At 48.8% G+C, this 22,248-nt stretch overlaps 1 protein-coding gene and 1 long non-coding RNA gene across 2 annotated transcripts in view; both read left to right on the plus strand.

The window, feature by feature from the left end:
- Positions 1–22,248, plus strand: part of LOC119404342 (excitatory amino acid transporter 1) — a 73,868-nt gene that overhangs the window by 49,034 nt on the left and 2,586 nt on the right. The window contains exon 7 of the mRNA XM_049419355.1: positions 10,850–11,044. Within this exon, the coding sequence (XP_049275312.1) occupies positions 10,850–11,044 (195 nt within the window). The remainder of the gene's footprint in view (positions 1–10,849; positions 11,045–22,248) is intronic.
- Positions 4,149–5,709, plus strand: LOC125759787 (uncharacterized). Its single transcript, XR_007417474.1, has 3 exons — positions 4,149–4,312; positions 4,763–4,835; positions 5,624–5,709. It is a non-coding gene; the product is annotated as an uncharacterized LOC125759787 (long non-coding RNA).

Here is a 22,248-nt window from a genome sequence, read left to right on the forward strand (position 1 = left end):
TTGCAGGTTAAAAGAACACCAGATGGTCAAAATTATGGAGCCCTCCACTACGGCGTGCGTCATAATCATATCATGGTCTGGCAAGTAAAAACTTCAGATATTATTATTAAAAGAGACAAAAACCGACGCCGTGCATCTGCCGCACAAAGTGTAAAACAGTATGGAAACACTCAGTAATATGTGCATTTCATTGGGCATGCGAGAAAACCAGCAGATACTCAGTTTCTAAGAAGTTGATTGTTGTACTCACCTGGTGGCGCAAGAGTGGTGCATAAAAACTGTGTGCTCAGGAAATAAACTTTTGTTGGTAGTTTGCGCTCTGTGTGTTGTCGTCTCTTCTTTTAGTCCCTGTCTCGTTGCGCGATTCAACCCTCAAGAACAGCAGATACAGAAAAAGAAACTGCAGATACAAAAGAAGAAGGAAGAACGCACTGATACTGCGCGCATGCAAGTTTTACGGCATACTACTCAACAAGTATTCATCGTTTTGATAAGGACTCAAGGGGCAACTCGTTGCCGATACAGTAGCGCCTACAGATTGTGAGCGAGAAATGTGAGCAATATTAATGATAAAGAAGCTTTCGTTTTATTTTAGCAGGGTATTCGCACCATACTGCCCCTCGGCCCTTTATTCTGTGTACAATATGTATGATGGCATTTATATAAACAAGTAAATTCTTTGCGAACTAGCCAAAATGAGCCAGCTTAGTCGCACTTAAGTAGCTTCGCAACACTAAATTGTGTGTGTTCATATACATATACTGCTGCTGCTGACATGTATACAAATACTTTAACGATTGTTTGTGTATTTGGAATGCACAGCTTACGAGAAAATTAAGTAAGGCTTTAGACTGTCGTTTCCGGCGTAAGGAAGAGGATTGGTTTCAACATAACGGAGTCTACGTCTACCCCTAGTGCATAACACATGCACAGGCCGTCAGCTTACATGAATTACATGCTTCCTAATAAACATTAGGCAACAACAGCAATAAAAGCTGCCAAGCTTCAAAAAAGAAAAGAAAAAAGAGAAAGCTCACTAGCGTGCACTTATTTCGGGACGTATCCGCGCACCGCAAGCGCTTTGTGTAGCGCGTTTCGCATACTGCCGAGCGGCGGCGGGATTCGCAATGGCGGCCGTCGTAGCAGACGAGGCGCCTGTCCTCACCCTCACGGAGCGCGCGGGCATCAAGGCACCTACATAAGGTCTATAAGAAGCCTCCACACGATGTGCAAATACCACTGTGGGTGGAGTTCTACCTTGCCCGTAAACGATTACGGTTTTCGCAATAACGGAACCGGAAAGGTCTACGTCACCAAGAACATGTGCCGCCCAGAAACGGTTCAGCCGTATTGTACAGTGGCACAAAGCACCACAGGACACCGCCGCTATTCAGACTAATGCCACTTATATTCCGATTACCTGGTGATTAGTAACAGAAGTAGAATTCAGGAAAGCTTAAACAAGGAAACCAATATATCTAAGTAAATAAAACAGCGGTTGCGTATCAGGCACAGCGAATAGGCATAGAAACACGATACAGGCAGTGCCCCAAGAGCTAATAATAATTGTTGTGTTTGACGCCAAAACACGACTATGATCATGAGAGACGCTGTGATGGGGCTCCGGAAATTTTGACCACTGGGGTTCTAAAACCTAAATATAAGCGCACGGGCCTCTAGCATTTCCCTCTATCGGAATGCGGCCGCCGCGAACTTCGGGTCAGCAGTCAAGCGCCATAACCACTAGACCGCAGCGCGGGTAACCCTTAATAGTTAGGAGAATTAATTCAGTGCTATAAAAAATTGCGTAAAACGGCTCTTTGGGACGATGTATGTTGGGGCGTATGTTGTCTGTTGACAAATAAAACACAACTGCCACTAGTCGATTCACAGTGATCGTAAATGATTAAACAAACAGGAACAACAGGATTAAACAAACAGGTTCCACTTCGAACCCGCAGACGGGTTCGAAGTGGAACAAAGGGGAGGCCTCGGGCAGTTCTATTTAGCGCTGTGCAGTCGGCGTGGTACAGTGTACTGTCGAGTTTCCCACCAAACCGCCGCATTCCCAAGTTCCGAACGCAAGACGTGCAAGTTGTGCGAGTCCAGTGAGCCGTCCGTCTCCCCTCGAGGTCAGCGACACTTCCCGTCCCTTCCACCATTTCGGACTCTCATCCTCGCCGTCAGGCGTGGCACTTGGATTGTGTGGTTCATGGCTTCTGCTGGAGCACGGCCGGTCTAGAGGCGCGCGCTCGCTCCTTCGAGCGCGCGCCTCCAGACCGGCCGTGGCTGGAGGCAGAATGTCGGGTCGTCGAACCATGGGATACCATGGGAGAGGTTCTTTGCAGTACGTTCCACATGGGTCTCCTTTGCGCATGCGTGGCCACGCCTGGCAACCATGGGCAGCGCGCGCTGGCACCTAAAGTCCCTAGATTTTCCCCTGTTCTCGATCGTTTACTGGCACCCGCCTCACGCAAACGCCTGGCCTTGGAAAATATGGGCAGCGCGCGCTAGCAGACGCCGCACGCCGACGGCTATGAGGACCCAACTAAAAATGTCGCTCTACAACAGCCGAAATCAAGCTTAGAAAATAGGAAAAAGGGACGAAGGCTCCCACGCGGGCCATTTGAAAGAAGTATTGGGCGTGCAGCTGCTACGATGGGCGATTATATGCGCTGCACGCAGGCATCCGCAGCGGCCCGCGACCCATGCATCTAGCTTCATGAAAATATTAAGGGTCGTGCTTGTACTAGTCCATTCCATCCGATACAGATGTTACTTCAGTACATTTTGAAGGTGAAACCTTCAGCGCCAATAGGGCGGAACACGCGCACTGCGCCAGGGCTCGTCTCACCTCTTGTAATTTGTCCTCGTTTGTGCTGAAGTTCTTACCTGCGAGGTTATGCAGCAACTAGGCCTATTAACGTGAGCGTTCGAACGGGTGGTAATTCATCTAGAACATCTTGATGGCTTTCACCTTCCGTCGTCTCAGGCAAATGCATAAGGGACCCTGAGTTTTTATTGTACTTCAGTACAGGCCATTTCATTGGGGCATCTTAGCACTCCGTACGGTAAACGCCATAAGTACGGCACTGGTCTAACGCACGCAAATGTCAGTCGCTACTAAAAAGTCCCGCAGGTGCTTACATCTTTTCAGGTGCTGTCGCCACTGCAGGCTCCACAGTGACTCGCGCGTAGGAAAAGTGGCACGGAATCTGCTCTCAACAGTGCTGAGCGTAGTCGCAGCCGCGGCAACGCGGCACTACCCTACGCTCAGTATATTCTAGGGACCGTACTACCGCACTACCACACGCCCGACATGCCCTGTGCCACAGAACACGCGACGGCCACGCATGCGCAAAGGAAAGCCATGTGGAACGTACTGCAAAGAACCTCTCCTCGAACCATCCGACGGCGGAAGCTGCGGCAGTGGAGTGGACATACCCATAGGGCCAATGGGACGTTTTTCGCTTCCGGCGAAGAGGGCGGTTCCTGAGGGGCGATCGGAGATCTGTTCGTTCCGCGTTCGTTCTGCGGTGCCTACGTCACAGAAGTGAGAGGAGGCGCAGCTCTCCCGCCTAGAACCGCCGAGAGAAGAGAACAGCCAATCGTGAAGCGGACAGCTTTCCGGAAGTAGACGCGCATCCTGTGACGTCGGCACAGGGACCGTGAAGCGTTTGTCGCCTTTTAATAAATATAATTACTTTACAGAAAATTATTATTTTTGCTTCTCAAGCTCAAACACTCTTTCAAACAGCAACAGCTTTGAGTGATGATATTTAATAATGCTAGTTTTTTTTGACGTCGTCGCTAGATGGTGTCGCGCACGCGAAAAAAAAAAAAAGAGAAAGGTAGCGGCTGACGTAGTTTCAAAATGTCGTCCGATCGCAACGTCTGCGTTGGTTCTCGTGTGTCGGATCGTCAAAAGGAGCTTCTGCTGGCTTTTGTGAAAGAGCATCCACAGATCGCGACGCTGTCGTGCCCGCTGGAGCCGTCGTTCACGAGGGAGGACCGGGACGACATGTGGCAGGAGCTAGTAGCGCTTTTGAACGAAGAAGTCCCTGCGCGTAACACCAGGGCCCAGTGGCAGACCCGATGGAGGAATGAGCGCTACTATTCGCAGGAGGGTCTTGCCAAACTCCGAGGGCAGCAGAGGTGAGTGCGAGCACAATTGTATTGTGGTCGGTCATCTTACACGTCCCGCTTGTGCTTTACAGCGGCACCCGAGGCGGCCAGATTTCGGATTACCGCGGCCGCGTCGTGCTTGACAGGGACGAGTGTGCGAGGCCCATAGTTCGGGTGGTCTGAATCGGTAAGCACTGGCTTAGAATATCATTGTTACTTGTATGTTGCGAACAAGTGGGCTCGTTTGCTTCGAGCCATTATGCGCTGTTAGTTTTACTTTTTCAAACAATATCGAGTGGATCACCCGGCCGCCGCGTTAGCTGAGGTGCTAACACGTTGCGCCGCCCAGAACAGAATGCGAAACAGCCACATTTGCGGTGATGACGAAAGAACAGCCGCGAACTATATTTCGAAGGTCACTAGAGCACCCTACGTGTTCCAACCCATTTCTCAGACCCTCGAGTCGAGTGAGGTGCGTAGCCAGTAGGCTTGCCTCCCTCCACCTCTCTCTCCGAAGTCTGTGTGTCATAGCATGCCGCTGTTGAAACATTCTAAAAAAACATTGCTATTGTCCACTTCCACTCCATACTTCTTATTGCATTCAGTGTGTCAATCAAGAAACTTCTTACTATAACAGGTGAGCCCTGCTCCAGCTGCTACTGGTGTGGCTGAAGAGGATGTGGCCCAGGATCTTTCCCGTGCCCCAACTCGTAAGTTTCGCTGATGTTTTTGATTAACTGTAGATGGTGTTACATGCTCACAGGTGATGCTCATGCGTGCAGGCATATGTTTGTGAAGAGATGACATCTGTGGGCATAAAGACAAAAGGCTGCACAAAAAAAATTTGGCAAACGGTTGCAGGGGCTAGTTGTATGCATAACTGTCAGATGGAATAAACAGGTGTCCTGCCTTGCAGTTATGGTGAAATGTCGCAAAAAGGTAGCATTGCAAAAATGTTCAACATCTTGAAATGTTTCCCTATTTTGTCAATTGCTTCAAAAGTGAAACTGAAAATGTGCTATTGCTAAATATACTGTTCAAAAAGCAAGCTCGTTATATAACTTTTTCACATAGCCATCATACACAAATGCACATGTTTGCACCTGTGTTACACCTGCTTGCTGTATGTTTTGCATACTGCAGCAGCTAGGGTTTCGGAAGGAGATTGTGTCAGTCATCGCGTAAAGCCGGGCAAACGATTGTGTAGCCCTGAAAAGGCCTGTTTGGTTGCTTCTCATGCAGAGGTGGTTAGAGGCGTGAGATGCGTTTGATGAGATGAGAGAAAATGAATTCCGGCACCGCTTTGGTCTGTCCAAACGAAGTGCGTTGGTTGTGCGGTGAACCAAGCACCATTCATGGATGCCGTTGGGTCAGTGGATTTTCAACAGAGAGGAAATTGTTGCACACACTGAAACTCTTCGTGAACAGAAGCTTCCAGCGAAGAGTCGGTAGCAGGAAATTTATAGATGATAATGGCAACACATTTCTTGGTTTCCAGCTCATGCCGCAGCTGCGAGATGGGGGCAACCGGCAGGCCGAGGCGCTGGAGTTACTAGCCGCAAACACCAGGCGGCAGGGCCAGGCATCATTGGAAAGCTGCGCCAGGTTCAACTTCTCGGTGACGCGGTCCACAAATTGCAAGGCGTTGGTACCCTCGCCCGGGCCCTCATTGCAGCGGAAGGCACCTGCACAGTGATTTGTAAAGACTAGTTGTACATATATGTAGATTTATTTTTGTTCACATTAGAGCTATGATACGCTGGTTTGCTTCAATGGTGCCCTGCAATTTTCTTTCAGTTAATTTTCTTTTTCTGCATATCAGAAGCACTGATGTGCTGTTTCATTGTACATAGTAAAGTGTAGATCAATGGTAAATCGTGTCCTGCGATGTCATTTCTTTTTAATCTCATCGTGCGAGGTGATGCATTCAGCAGTTTTGTAGTACATGTGCATAGCACAGTGTGGTTTCACTTATAAATCATGTTTTGCCATGTCATTTTTTAAAATCTCACTATACAAAGTCATGCATTGAGCAATTTTGTAGTATATGCACATAGTGCACTGTAGTGTATCTTTATGTTTATAGTGTATACGTGTAGAAAATTGTGGCACACTGTACGTTTTCTATCGATTTTTACACATCCTAGAAAAAAAAGAAAAGCGTTTGTGAAAGGTCTAGGTTGCACAACAATTGTGAAATATTGCAAGACCAAAAAATAGTTGACGAATACGTGTTCTGTTGCTTAGAAGTGTTTAGATAACAGGATTGGGTACAAACAGAAATCAATAATAGACGAAGACATATCAGCAACCAACAACTTGCATTTTTTAGCGAGTTCAATTAATACCGGTTCGACTGTGCCTTGTTTTCATGTAATACAATGACTTTCGTGCTGCGAGACGCGTGTGTTGTTGCAGAGGAGCAGCAGGCACTTTGTAATAACTCCATTTGTATATTATAAAAGGAAGCTACTTTTATATTCTTTTCCTTGACATTAAATTTAGAAGATATTTATTTATTTTGCTTTTTATGTGCATTGCTCGTGATACTTGTAATAAAATTTCAATTCTGTTACCACCCTTGTTGTTCACTTCATTTACAAGCACGATTCTTGTTGCACTAAAGCTACCGCATCTTGCTGTCCTGATTCAAACAGCCTTTTCCGGTTACCACTTTGGCTGTGAATGGCACCATGTGCCACTCACAGTTGAGCTCTCACTTGTGCTTAGTGTGAAGCGCCATATTTTACAACCTGGTCGAAGCATTTCATAAGCATGGCGTTGTGTGACAAGGGGGCATAGGTCGGCAAACTCACTCATGAGTCGACTCACTCAGATTGAGATCGAGCTGTGAGTCCAAGTGAGTAATACATTGGTGAGTTCGAGTCCGGGTGAAAACATTTTAGTGAGCCTGAGTCCGAGTGAATCCGCTTGAGGAAAATTTTGGTGAGTCTGAGTTTGAGTGAGCCCCAAGAGCAAAATATATTTCATGAGTGAGTCACGGTGAGCTTCACATTTTTTGCCAACCTATTCAAGGGGGTTATTCATTGATAGGAGAACGCTGTTTCGTTGATATGTGTAACAAACATTTGAAGTGTAGTAAAAAAAAAACGCAGTGACAAACACAATGAACAAAGACAAACACGCACCACACAATGCTGCCGAGGTCGTTGCAGGCGGCGGCGTACTCTGCGCAGGTGCTCAAGCATGCAGGCCCTGTGGTTCTCGAAACAGGTTCACTACACGGTTGCGCTGCTGCTGGCTCCCGTTGTGGTGGTGGTGGTGGTAGCTCAGCTGCTGCTGGTAGCAGTCAGCATCGTCTGTGTCGTCATCGTTTCCTTCGAGAACAGGCTCATGTGCCGCCAACGCAATGTCGTGCAGAGCTGCACAAGCAGCAATGATGCTTGAGCAGCTGTGCACAAGCTTACAGCGATGCACCACTCCACAACATTGCACATGGCGGTGTGGGCCTTGTTGTAGTGGTTATCAGGGGTGCCACGAGCTGGTCGTCCGGGCACTGGTGTCAGGAACCACGGTTCTAATGTATAGCTGGAGTCTCCTGCACGAGGTCGGCATGACAGCTGTAGTGATAACGTCTTGAATGTGGCAAGCATTGACAGCACTTACCAAGCAAGCCGAAGTTTTGCTTCCAGGTGCTGACGGAGAGGGCTCCCCCGCCATACCCACTAGTCATGACATGACCCCAGGAAACATGGACTGACATCCAGAGGTCGGCATCAAATGTCTGCAGAATTCAATTCAGTCAAAATTGTACCATAAATGACCTTGGGTACAATGTTGGGTATTATGTTAATGTAACTACATCTGTCTTCACTGTTACTGACTGTTGAAACATAGCTATGGACAAATTATCGACAGGGTAGGACTTGTACCATAAGTTCTAACACGAGGACAATGCAGTGTCAAAGGGTAGTCTGCATGTTTACTGCTTGGAACAACCCATCTTCCATCACCAAAGCCTTTTAACCAAATTACTGCTGTATGTTTAAGGCAATGTATCACAAAATATCTACAACACGAAAAACTTCGACTGAAAAAAGGGTTATGAAACAATGCGTATTTAATGTACATGCTAGGGCGCGCTCCGAGGGACCGAAATAAAGTTTATTCATCCATCCATGTATTGATCCATGTAACGTCCATCACGACAATGAACAATAAGGGCATACTACGGCACATTCTGGGAGCGCTAATCTCAACAAATACAAATCGAGAATCAAGCTTCGGGTACACATGGCGAACGAGCAACGGTAATATTATGCACTGTGCAGGCCGCTGAACCAAAGTGTACTCCGCGTCACATGATTTCATCGCTTATCCAAGCGAAGAGCCCTGAAACGAACCAATTCCCGTTCTGGATAGATCGAAAATACCGCTCCCACTTATACTCAGTCGCAACAGCCTCAGTAAAGGGGAAAGTTTAAGCGATATAAATGAAACAATTCGCTACGCATACAATGCATGAATAATACTCACGATCGTGGTGTTGAATGCGTAGAGTCCCTTCCCCGACATGTAATGCGTCGTGTCCGCGGAGCTCAGGCCATGGGGCTTCGGGATTGCGATGAGCGTACCATCCACGCACCCGACCACAACGGGAATCTGCCCGAGCCGCGCGAACGCCGCCTTTGTTCGCTCTTCGCGTCTGTGGTCTCCGGAAAAGGCCACCTACCGTTTTTGCCCGCGAACGACGGTAATGGCGTGTTCCTGACGGACGACTGCGACAGGCCGCTGAATTCCTCGCAGCCGACAGCTCGCTGGAAGCATCCGATCGCAAAAATCTCAGCGCGCACAACGCCTTCCGCTCTGTTTAAATCCCACTGGTTCGTTGGCACCCGATGACGGGGCCGAGATCGTCGCACAACCAAGGTAGAGGTACAGTACGTTTCGAGAAACGAAAGCGACGCCGGAATTCACACTCGCTCATCTCTTCAAACGCATTTCGCACCTCCTACCATTCTGCATCTGCTTCGAGAAACGCCAACGTAGCAAGGAAGCACCGTGGCAAGCGCCATTTTCTCAAAATCAGCTGTTGCGGCAGCCGCAACCGCCGCATCACTCGAAATACATGCCGTGCGACGCCGTTGTTCGCTCGAGAGAACGCGAGCGAACGGGCTCGCTCTCCGTTCACTTTTAGCAGACGACATGCTCGTTATGACGCGGCATGACGTCACCAAAAAAGAAAACATCAAGGAAAAAAAAGAAATGGCCACGCCCCTTAGAGTGGCGTGAGTTGTCCGGCTTCAGCCAATCAGCGCGCTTGTTCTCCCCCAGAAGAACGAACAAGCGGAACGAACAGATCTCCGATCGCCCCTCTAATCGTGGCTTCGCCCTCGCTTCGCGAGTGCGGCCATTTCGCTAACGCTCAATGGCCGGTTAGCAGGGTCACGGTCACGCGCTACTGGCCGCTGTCGCGGCCACGCGCTGTTTAGCCCGCGCGCCTGCCCCTTCGGGGCAGGCGGAGGCGCACGTAACCCAAGAGCCGCGTCGCGCTTCTCTGGCAACAGACTTCAGCAACACCTGAGACAAAAAAAAAGAAAGAAAAAAGAAATTGCACCAGCAGCGAGGTTCGAACCAACGTCCTCGCTGTTCTGAGCACGACACGCTAGCCGCTGCGCCACCGAGGCCAATCGGTTCGGTAGGTCTAACGGGCTGTATTTGTATTGCCACGCTGGACGTAACTTTTAAGACTCGTTATTCTTACGTCCAGACGTAACTGCAACGGCTCGTACCGTTACGTCTAGACGTAACGCTAGACACTCCCTTAATTGAAATCGGTGAATATCGAAAAATCCCCGGAGTTCCCCTTCAAGCGACGACCCACACGTTTTCGGCCTGGAGCAATATGGCGGTTGTTGGCTTCAGCGGCGGCGCGCCGCCTTCACTCCAGAAGCTTTTTTTCAACCTCCTTGGTTATAGCCGTGCCACACGGGCGCAAGAAGTGATGTTCAGTCGTTAAGGCCTTAAGTTTCTGAACGTCATTTCTTTTTTTTCGGCGGAGCTGCTACACGTCTACACCTAATGGCACTTCACCTGATTATGTTGGTACGCTGACTTCTGAAGGGAGCAATTTTATGGTAACCGATTTTTAGGGTAACCAAGCAATTCTAGGGAGCATTAGCTTGAGTTTGTCGCTGTTTTTTACAACGTTGCAACCGACCATAGTAACTTTGGCTTTTGCATGTTGAATCATTTTGCATGTTGAAATTTGATTGGGGGAGGGGGCTGCTCTCCCCTTCGTGCTCCCCTCTGTCATCGCCCCCGCATGCCACGCCGCCGTCACGTGACTGATTGTGCCGCTACGCCTGACGCCGGATTTCTTGCCTCATGAGCCATGGATAAGGCTTTCGCTTAAATAAAAGCTCACATGGTTCCTTATATTCGCCTAAGACGACTCGAAGGCGAAAGCCATCTTGTTTTTCTTCTCGCTGGATGTATTGATCTTGTCCCGCTACTCTCCGAAAGCTTTGTGCACCTAACGTGGTTTTGCACTGCCTCCACGGTCTGCCCAGCTTTGACCAAGCGACGATGTCACGTGATGACGTCATCTCGTGACGTCACAAACTTGGGTGATCCGTGGCGTCATGATGACGTGATCACGCGATCATTTTTTGCATAACTCGTGTTACGCCGACGGTCGAGGCCTCTAGGGCTTTCGCCTTAGAAATAGATCGCAATATTGAAGCAGATGCCTTTGGGGCAGCTCGGCGACGGCGCCCACTCTGATCGTGGCGTTGGAGCAAGGACTTCGGATGGACCCGCGGCTGGCGCGTTTCCTGGCGCCCGTCGGTGCCACGATGAACATGGACGGCACTGCCATCTACTTCATCGTCACTGTGCTTTTCTTTGCACAGAAGAACGCCATCGCGCTCACCGTCGGACAGCACCTCGTCGTCGGGTAACAATGATGGTCAATGTTTTAACTGCGGAGCTTTTTCTTCGTTACGCCGCTTCGCGTGACTAGAAAGCTATCATCATGATGACATGGCGTCTTGCGTGGCCTAGCACCGGGCACAGCTGCGCCTAGCGCGTGCAACGCTATAACTCGTCCGCTCTATTCGTCCTCTTATTCACCTTAGCATTGACTATAAATAAAGTCAGTTTGCTCTTGGCGACGTACATTCAAGAAATAGGATATTAATTGTACGTTTTTTCTGTATCGCCGAGTAATTTGACGGATAATAATGCCTGTGGCCTGCACTACCATTGAGGCTGACACGATGGACGTGCAATGTAGCCGCATCTTCAGTGCGTGTGCTTTGGAGAGATCAAGACAGAAGCACGGACAAACAGTTGTCTTGAGGCTGTTTCCAAGTGTTCGTAGTTCGTAGCGTCTTTTGATGGAATAAATTTTTTCTAAACCGACAACAGAGAAGGAGAGAGATATAAAGAAAAAAATTGCACCATCTCCCGCTAAAGGTGACCATGAGGCGATGCGAAGCCGGAGCACTTGCACGATCGCGTTCCGTTGGCCTTCGTTGGACATGCTACCGACCTCGCGTCGTGGAACGCGAAGAGGAACACTACGCCCGTCGTGTCTTCCCTCTAGCCTGGCCATTATTTATCACAGGGCGAGCGGGGAACGCGGTCGACAGGCGCGCGAGAGAGAGGCAGCGTAGGAGAGGAGAGAGAGGGGGAGGGGACGCGCATGCACTGGCGCTCATCGCGGCGCTGTGCATGAGAGAATTTCGGCATGTCCAGCCCGCATTTCAGAGGAGTCAACCGAAGCAAGCGCTGGACTGAACGCGCGCAGCGCTCCACCACTTGAAGAAGAGGAGACTAGAGGAGGAGAGTAGCGCGTGCGCCGCGAGAGCAGAAGCGAGAACGCAGGAGAAGCGCAAGCAGCTGCTGGGAGAGAAGTGGAGAGAGTAACGCGCAGCTGTTGGAGAGAGGGAAGGAGGAGAGTTCCGCATGCGTAGTGTGAGTGCGGACAAACAGGCCGCGGGACATACCCCCGAGCAAAACATGCTTCGCATCTAAAATAGCATGAAAGCTCCAACAGAGTAAATGTGTGGGGCAGAGTTGGCGCCTCCTTTAGATGTCTAGGGGGGGTAGGGGTGCCGTGCGCAGGCCTATGAATTCTGGTACACTCTAACGCAAGAGCTCACCCAGCTGTGGTTTTCGGTAAGGTGACGCTTTTCCGACACTTTCCGCTCTTGGAAGTTCGGACTCCTTGCATATTCGCCCATTTAATCCCTCCAAGGCGCAGTTGGCGGAACATTGTGAGTAGGCGCAGTGTGCACAGAACCGCTAGAAGGACTTCGTCTGCCGGCTCTGCTAAACGAATTGTGCGAGCAGCGTCCCTGAGCGGCCGACCTCCAAAATCCTGCTCCACCCTAATTTTACCTCATGAAGAACATCAATCGTCGGTTATTTTTTAGCGTTATCGCTTACCGTTTTCGTAGGTAGGACGAGCGCTCCCATAGGGCTGACGCGCTGGAGTTTTGAGTACTGTGGCGGAGCCTGGTGGCGTGCGCCGTAGTTGCTTGGGTAGTCAAAAATGGACGCCGACCGGCGAGTTACGCAGTTCTCAGTTGCTTTAAGCGTTTTTCTTAATTTTGCGCCTAGTTTTCAGGCTCAAGAAGTGCTTAAAACGTACGCAGGAACTTGTCCGCTATGCCTGCAGAGTCTGACATGTTTGACGAGCGATCCCTGCTTCAACAAACCGTGCCGAAAGCAGGTGGTCTGGGCGACGGTTCTGAGCAGCGCGCGGTCCCGAAGCGCGGTCGCCGCCGTTATTGTTGCGTGGTTAATTGCCTCGAACATGGGGGTAAGGATCCTAATGTGCGGTTTTACTGGTTCCCCTGAAATCCGTACGAAGTGGAGCGACGGAACCGCTGGATACGTGCCGTCCGACGCGTGAAGTGAGTACGCGAGCAAAACGTGGTTTGCAACGTAACGTGCTGATTACTTTTCGTACGCGCGTGCACTCGTTTATGTATGTATATATTCCCTGTGTGCAGTCCAGACGGCACGCCGTGGCTGCCGACGGCGATCACGAGGATATGCAGCCGGCATTTCGTGCGAAACGAGAAAAACGATGCCACGAGTCACCCTGCGTATGTGCCTACGATTTTTCCGGCAGCTTACAGCCGGCTGCTTCCAGCGGCCTGCTGTAAACATTGCGCGCCGTCGCTTCTCGACCGCCACCGCACGCTGACAGAATTTGACGAATTCCCTAGAAGCAAATGTTGAAAATTACGACCGTGCATGGGGAAAAAGTGTGTTTGTGACTGAATGCGGCAGAAAACGGCACACGACGCGAATGCGCTCATTCGGGCCGCCGACGGCTAGCCTTCGTCCTGCACCTTTCTTGATTCCGTTTCGTCGTGTAATGCAAATCATGTCGGCTTTCTTAACAGCAATCTTTTCGTTTATGCACTGTCGTTAATCGCGCGAGCATGCCTCGTAAAACTTAACTCGAGTTCAACGTCGTATGAGATTCGCTGCACTTGCGAGTTGCAGCGCGCCGAAATGGTTCCTTCAATCTTTTGCACGTCGTAAACATACTTGACGTTGACGAGCTTCTTGCGTTTACGCAGATTGCTTGGCCTGAAGAACTCAGCCACGCCAGAAACTGGCCGAGATCCAAAGCGCAGCACAACCGACAGCGGCGGCTCCATTGCGCATCTGAGCTTAGTGCTGCATGCGGCCGCCTGTCTGACTACTCGAAACCAAAGAACTTGTCGTAGGGGGCGCTTTTTAGCACCGTTTTCGCAGCGCCGCCTGGGCAGCCAGTCAGGCCTATAGGACCCCCGCTATCTGGGCAGGTCAGGAGTACAGTATGTCGTGGATTGCACCATAGAGTTTCCCAACAATTACTAGAGGGAACTCTCTCGCTGCGATCGTTCAGCCACCATGGGAACGATGGGTAGTACACGGATTTGTCTAGTCTTCGTGCTTGTGGGCTTCGAACACACTTGTGGCTTTGTTTATTGTTATATTTTGTTTTTTGTTTTTTGATAAAAGAATGGATCTTTGTGAACTTCGTGACCACATTTGAATTGGTGAGCCTAAAAAGGTTAATATAGTGAAGTGGAACTACTGACTTTTGCTGAACTTCGTATTGCGACCAAGCGGATGCAGGATTTGGGCACATTTGTGCGTAGCGCCGTCTCTTGGCGGTAGCAACGGCGTCCTGCCATAACTGAATGAGAAATGGCCGAAAAAAGATCATATCTATCGAAAAAAGCAAGCTATCAAAAACGACTCGGGGTTCTATACAGTAGAGACCTACTGAAACGTTTTGATAAAATTGCAATATCGCTCTACAAAGCGTGTGGCTTTCCAGGACAATTGAACACCGCCCATTAGAAACACATGGGGCCCCATTGTAAATTTTTAAACACTTCGGGAAGCCACGCGGTTTGTGGTGCGACACTGTAATTTTAACAGAATGTTCGAATAAGTACTCGGGAGTCGTTTTTGACAACTAACTTTTTTCGTCAGATATAATTTTTTTCGCCATTTCCCATTCAGTTACGGCAGGCCACCGCAGTCACCGACGAGAGATGGCGGTACGTGCATATCTCCCCAAATCCTAGTCATGGAGCCAAAAGAACGAAGTTTAGACTAATTCGCGTACTACCCATCATTCCCATGCTAGCTGAAGCGCCATACGTTGCAGCTCCCATAGACACTAGCGCCAGAGTTCCCTCTAATGTATTTCCGTTCTAGGGACGCTTAACGCGGCCAAAAATTTCATTTCAGAATGTATAAGAAGATTGTTAGAAGCTTAGGTACTGTCTCATTTTTCATAAAGCTAGTAGGTATTGGTATTTGTGCTACTTCTATAATTAATACAAGAGCTTGATTGTTTGAGGCCCAGTACTGAGACTACACTGACGCTCGAAAAGCAGCAGCCCATTGGCATCGATTGCGTTTCCGTCGCTTATTTCATTCGAATTGTAGCGCGGTCGTTTTCTTTGATCGGCGTTACGCAGCTCCGTTTAAATCAGTTTTGATATAGCAATGCCACAAAGCGAACGTGTCTAAAGCGTGTGAATCATGTCAGCTGTGGCACTTCACCGGCTGCACCAACGTTTATAGATACTTCATAAACGTTGGCTGTATAGCTTGTGTGAAAATTCAATGCCGGCACAGAGCTCAGAGACTACCTACGAAAACGGAATAACCATGCACCATGTGGGCATGCGCACCGGTGAGTGAGAATGCACTGCTTTGCATTTGAACATAGCCTTCTTTGGTTTCTTTTTTTTTGCATGCACTAGGGTTTTTGTCATTTCATAAGGTTTTACGACTTGCCCAGCTGATCAGATCCACAGCTTGTGCATTCCAATGTGATTTTCCAAGATTATTTGCTTCGTTTTCACTTTTGCAGAAAATATCTGCACTGCTAAACTTTGTAACACAGATCACAGCATAAGTTTTACCTATTGCTGCACAAATGAGTCTGCTGCGATAAATGCCCATAAATTCGATGAATGGTAGAGCCAAGTGAACTCACAGTATGTATACGCATTTGTACATTTTCGTAAGTTTACAATCATACATATCACATTTGCACATACCATATAGTTTATAGTTGGGCAATCAACTAACTTAGTATCCTCTAATTGAGGCTTGGTCAGACACTTCTGATCCTCTAACTGGGGCTTGGTGACCTTAGCCCAAGCGTCGGCCTCGCTCATAGCATCCATCTATACCAAAAAAAGTCACAGTTTCACCGCAACGGCGAAGCAATGAATGTGATAGCAATAAATTGTAATGTAACGCGAAGGAATGAAAGCAGCTCGAAATTACCAGCGCGTCGCTCGAGCCCAAAGGACGCACGAAAAGTACGAACACAGTACGAGCGCGAACTATCATGCGTCACAGCTCGACACTTGAAGCGCACTGCTCAAACATGAAGCAGGACGCACGAAACGAACGAACAGTTACACACAGGACGAGCGCGAACTGTCACAGTTACTTATTTCTGTTTGAACAGCGCGCTCCTTTCGCAAACGCGACCGCTGCAGCGAGCGAAGTGACCTTCGTACGCTCTGTGACTTCAGCGCGGACTTCGCGGGGAAAGCACAAGACATACAACCCTCCGCTCCACCCCCCCCCCCCCCCCTGGCCGCCCCCTTCTTTCCTCGAGATAAGCGCACGAAGGCGACCACGCCCTGTAGGGCGAAGAGCAACGGCGTTGGCAGGAGCGGGGCGACGATCTTTAAAGCGCGCCATCTAAAAAAGCATGCTCAAGTAAATGGTGTATATAAATAGCTCGCCGTTAGCAGGCTGAAAGACGGTACCGTTGGTGGCGTAACCGTCTAACGCCGCGCCTTGGAAAGCGAGAGGTCGCCCGTTCGATTCCGCGCGTCGGAAAGTTCTTGTGAATTATTTTCCTTTGTGGCTTATATATATATATATATATATATATATATATATATATATATATATATATATATATATATATACGGTGCATGACGGCGGCGGCGGCAAAAAAAATCAGCCGAGACTGTCCATATAATTGCTATTGCAATAAAATAGCTCTGCTACGCGCGCCTGCCTCGCCGCGTTCCCCGCTTTCGCTCGCCCCGAGAGAAATCGCGGCCGCGGGCTACAGGGGAGACACGACGCGCGTTGAGTTTTCCTCTATATATAGTCCTGCCGTGGTGTTCAATAACTCCTTAAGATGCGGCGGGATGGCGACTTTAGCCCAAGTTCTGCGTCCAATCAGCGACGCTGTTCTGGCTGTCATACCGCTATTTTCGATTACGCTCTCACCGTTAACAACTACAGCTGCCACAAGCGTTTGCTTAATTATTGATCATAGACGTTAGTCGTCAGGATAGAGATGTACCACCAAGCGTCAACGTGGGTACATCCACGTTATAGGTGGCAGCACTGTCTCCGCGTTTGTGTGGATAGGCGGTCGGCGGCGCGTATACAAATGTACGCAGCGGCGCTTCGCCGTGGGTGGTTTGAGTCAATTGTCGGCGAATAAAGCGCGTTGACTCAATTGCCAAATTAATGAACGAAGCCGGCCTAACGTTCCTTTTACGTGTGAGAGGAGCGCAATCTGCCAATCAATGATGTACTGGCCTTCGGTTACATTCGTGTATTGCACTGTGCTCGATGTGTTTTCTTGCTTTATTTGCACGTGTTTAAATTGTGTTTTGCCTATACCACAATATAAATAGTGTTGCGCGACTGAGCCAATTAAGTATTTACTTCTTGCTCTAGCGGCTACAAAAAAAGAAAGAAAAGAGAGACCCTGTATTTCTGCGTAATTAGATGAAGTGGAACTTTGTGCACTCTGCTTTTCTGTTTGCACCAATACGCGTACTGCTATAGAAGTGCGTGGCGTCAGATCTTTTTTACCGGTAACCGGCCTCAGCAGACGCTAGTTCATGCTTTGCGGTGTCAGAAGGATTTCCAAATCGCGAACACTTCACGAGATGATGTCGCTAAAATACTGCATTCACACCTCGCCAGTATACCTTTCTTCCGTTTAGGACGACGCCAAATGCACTATGTGATGTGCTTGAACGACAAAGTTGTACCCACATTGAAATGATTTTGGTGAATGGACGGTACGATGGTTAGACCTAGCGCCATACCGACACGTGCATGCAGTCGCTATTAGAGTGCATACAAGTCTCGTAAGGCGAAATGGTTATGTATATCGTTGAGGCATACGTACAAGCATTTGATACTGTGCTAGCGCAACGGAAAAAGCTGTAATCTGAGGACGTGTATGACGTACGCACACATGCGAGCACGGTGTGGCTAGCAGACGACGTAAGGAGCCATCCACACCACGGGGTTTCGTCCGCTCGCCGCTAGGAGCCGACTCTGCTCGATCTCGCGGCCAATAACTGCCAAACACCAATAGACATTGAGCAAGCTCTATCATATCAATGTACAGTAAACATTCAACAACTTCTGTAAGGACACGTTTTACTTTCGTGTTATACCGATTCCTACGACGGCGGGATCAACCATGTTTTTTAATGTAATACTTTTCGAATAATGAAAGCCATTTTCGTCAAATAATATTAAACGTCGTTTCACATTAACTGAGAATATTGCGTTTGATTCCGCACAGTTAGCGACTTAAAATATTCCAAGAACTATTCCGAGGACCATTGGGGACTGTGCGAATGAATCATTATTCAAGGGTTTCGCGTATTCTCAGTGTCACCACCAATGTTGTCCCCCCATATTAACCCAGTATGTACAGTACGACGGATTAAATGCACATAGCATAGCGTGCACAAGCGAATAACGGCATCATGCCACCTTTTGTGTAGTTTCAGTACGCCTGTTCGATTACAAGCCAAATCGTGTAGCGTCCACTAACGCTCACAGTTGGTGCTCCACTGCGGTGAGATGAGAACAACAAAGCGTTCCTTTCGCTAGGTTGTTGTTACGGAGGCGTGCTGCAGAGTGGTGTTGCTGAGTCGTGTTGAAGGCCAAGTGACACGGCGGCAGTAATACCAACCTAAGTCAACGTTCTATCCCTAAAAATACCCCGAAAATACCCTAGATTGCACGAAAAATCCCTAGATTGACTTCTTAATGTCGTCAATCAGGCTAATTCACCGTTAACAAAGTAGAAATATAGTTCGCTTTGTGGCCCAATTCATCTGAATCTTATTAGAAATAAAAATCACCATATCAACAGCCACTGAAGGTCTTTTTTCTGTATTTTCGGTGGAATAATTGCACATAAAGGGCTTGCAGGTGGCGCCAGTTGCTACAGAGACAGGCAAATCTGTCAAGTTCACTTTGCCCACTCATTGAAGGCATAGATGTGATCTCTCGGGCCAATTGCAAGTCTGTGGCCCTTTTCTTGTACTCGCAGCTTGCGATGTGGCGGTCAATTTCTAATTTTCCACATTTGCAATCAGCGTTGCATCATTTGCAGTAGATATACAGGGGCCCTTTCTTTACTGGCTGATAGCCATCCGGTGTACTTTCGATAAGCTTCCCGTATGACCAACTATTTTTGTCACTATTTTCGTTCTTATGAAACGGCGCGACGGAAAGATCGAAAATACACGAAGAGTTTTTTCGTCTCTTTCCGTCACGCCGTTTTCATAATAATGAATGCGCACCAACTCGCCCAATCGTGAGTCCTACTTTCGCTCTTTTTCTCTCAAAGTCTCCTGGTCCAGAAGTTATTGACATAGAGACATTGCACGGTAAAGGCACGTGGCGAACGTGAACTTTGCATGTTTTCATGTGCACTACAAAAAAAAATGTCTCTTTGTATCTCAAAGCAGCAATCACACAGCGCATTCATGATGATACTCGCGTGCTAAACACTTACGACGACAGAGTTTAATTTCCCCCTATAGTATTCAGCATATAATATTCTCGTGTTAAAGAACTGCGATCTTCACTCGGCCCAGCAGAGCACCAAAGCTCTTTTATATGAAAAACAGCAAATAGCGAAAATTATTGTTTCTATAACCTTTCTAATTGAAGAGGCGTGATTACTCAGTAGTTCCTGTCGTTAGGCCGCGTATTGTAACATTTCCAGAACCTTACGAAAATCCCTAGATACAACAAAAAGATGCCACATCGCTGAGAGAGATAGAAAGTCCCTAGACCTTGGGACAAATCCCTAGGGGTCACGTGTTGCAGGCGTGGGCGCGCTTGCGCAGTGCGCCAACTATTCCTGCGCGCTTTTCTTCCCCCCTTCGAGTCGTGATTTCCCCTTCTGCTGCGGGGATTCCCTTCTCCTATGCCGCGGCTGACCCGAAAGTCGCGGGTTCGATCACCGCCGCGGCGGTTTCATTTCGATGGAGGCGAAATGCTAGAGGCCCGTGTACTGTGCGACGTCAGCGCAGGTTAAGGAACCCCAGGGGGTGGAAATTTCCGGAACCCTCTACCACGGCGTGCCTCATAATCATATCGTGGTTCTGGTACGTAAAACCCCAGAAATTATTAATGGCTACCGCCAATAATAATTTATAGTGCTTAGAATCACAGAAGGTTAAGCCAGTTGGTTAGGATCCATTGCAAGTGAAGGTAGGCATGCGAACACGGACACAAGATATCAAGACAGCGCTTCGTCTGCCAAGCACTGTTGTTCGCTCCCTTACTTGTTTTGTTTAGAACTGGCCCAAGTAATCACTCTGGTGCAGTTCGTTTCTGGACAATTTAACCTTCAGTGTGACGTCAGTCATATATGCTGTAGGGACTACACGCGCTATCCGCAAACCCGCTCCGCACGTGGCGGGACACCTGCCGCCCGCAAAGGGAGGAGGAAAAACCGGAAAGACGCCAATCGTCGCACACGGGGTACCGGTTTTTCCTCCTCCGTTTGCGGGCGGCAGGTGACCCGCCACGTGCGGAGCGGGTGTGCGGATAGCGCGTGTATAGTCCCTTACTGCGGCTGTCGCCGCTTCTGCGCTCAGAACGTGCGCCTTAACGGGGAGGTGTCATTAACCACGCATCTGACCTTTCATGGAACGCACACATCAACCTATCATATCATCCGCGAACAGATCCCTCGGGTTTCTAAAGCGTCATTTGCGTCACGCACCACTTGACATAAAACTTGCCGCGCACAAATCCCTCATCAGATCTAAACTAGAATATGCAGCGCCCATCTGGAGCCCGCACCGCGTATGTTTAAAGGGGCCCTGCAACACCTTTCTTAGTTATATTGGAATAGTCTCATTATTGACGTATGACTTCACGAGTCATATGCCGCAAAAATTTTTCGAATCCGTCAAGCCTAAGTGGTGTTACCAAATTATAGAGATCACGTTCCGCAGCTTTCTCCCTCAACTCAACGCCGCGAGCGCGCGGAGAGCTAGGCAGCGACAGGCAGCGACTCGAGGGAGGGAGCGCAGACGAGCGAGGCTCCGCCCAAGAGCGCCGGCGGAAATTTTTTCTTCATTTTTTTCTCTCTGACGTCTGGGCGCAACCACGTGGTCTGTGCCGCCACTTCCGGTCGGCTTGCGTCGTTCTCGTCGAGCGGAGCCGACGTGTATCGCGCGTCCTTGAAAACTGCGCGTCGGTTTGGTAATGTTGGGTGTGCACCTCGAACGCCGTAGTGTTTTCATCGCTCTGCCAACCATGGAAGCAAACCTGCGCGCTCGTTTGGAACGAATGACAGCTGAGATCGGTTTCGGCCCATACTCCGATACACTGCCTCGTAAGACTACATTCTAGGGACCGTAGTAAGACGGCACTGGCAGACGACCCCGAAGCGCCGCCATTACCGGACGCCAGCATTGTTATCGGAAACATGCTGCACGGCTGCCTCGGTCGGTCGTGAGAACGTGCCGACGATGCAGTTCCCAGCTGACGAGGCAACACTCGAACGGCTGCCACTCTCAACGGCAACCGGCGATGGTCAAAAGCACAGAAATATTCACGTTTTCGGCACTGCGCATGGCGAAGAAAACGGAACCACGCAACTACGAGCAGACGAGCTGTCGGTGAGACCGGAAGTGCTAATATTAATGTTTGTTCGGTGTTTTTAACGCGATAACAGAATATAAACATACATATTATCTACTTATTGAACTCAAAATTAACAACGAAAGTAATAATGAGGGTGTTATCGTGATTATAACATCAGCCAATGGTGGAACTGCCGACAATCGCGTCATATTTTGCGGACTAATACATCATTTGTCGAGAGAAGAGGGAGCGATTTTCAGCTGACTTTGAGAATTTGTTGTAAATTCCAGGCCGTGCGCATCGCTATAATATTTGGCTCGCGTGTTCTCGGGAGCCTCGACTACCGATCGGCAGCGCTTTTTGAGCATGCTCGAAAAGTGTTGCAGGGCCCCTTTAAACTAGAATCAGTACAAAATCGTACAACTAGGTTCATTCATTCTTCATATTCATACGGCATATGCATATCATCACTAAAACGTGAAATTGATCCTGCTAATTAATCTTTCTGCGCGTCGCTAGTCTCTGTTCGCTTCACAAATTTTTTTCACAGTTCCCTCAATCCTTTCATCATCCCGCCGACGCGCATACCTCACCGCACGACCCATCCTTATTCAGTTCAGTTGCACGTGCAATTGTTTGTCGTGGAGATCACTCTCTCTGACCTTCATTTGTTCACCCACCCCTTATGTAATACTCCCTAACCGGGGTCTTTAAGGTAATAAAGTAAAG

This window comes from Rhipicephalus sanguineus, chromosome 9 (assembly GCF_013339695.2).
Source record: "Rhipicephalus sanguineus isolate Rsan-2018 chromosome 9, BIME_Rsan_1.4, whole genome shotgun sequence".
NCBI classification, from domain to species: domain Eukaryota; kingdom Metazoa; phylum Arthropoda; class Arachnida; order Ixodida; family Ixodidae; genus Rhipicephalus; species Rhipicephalus sanguineus.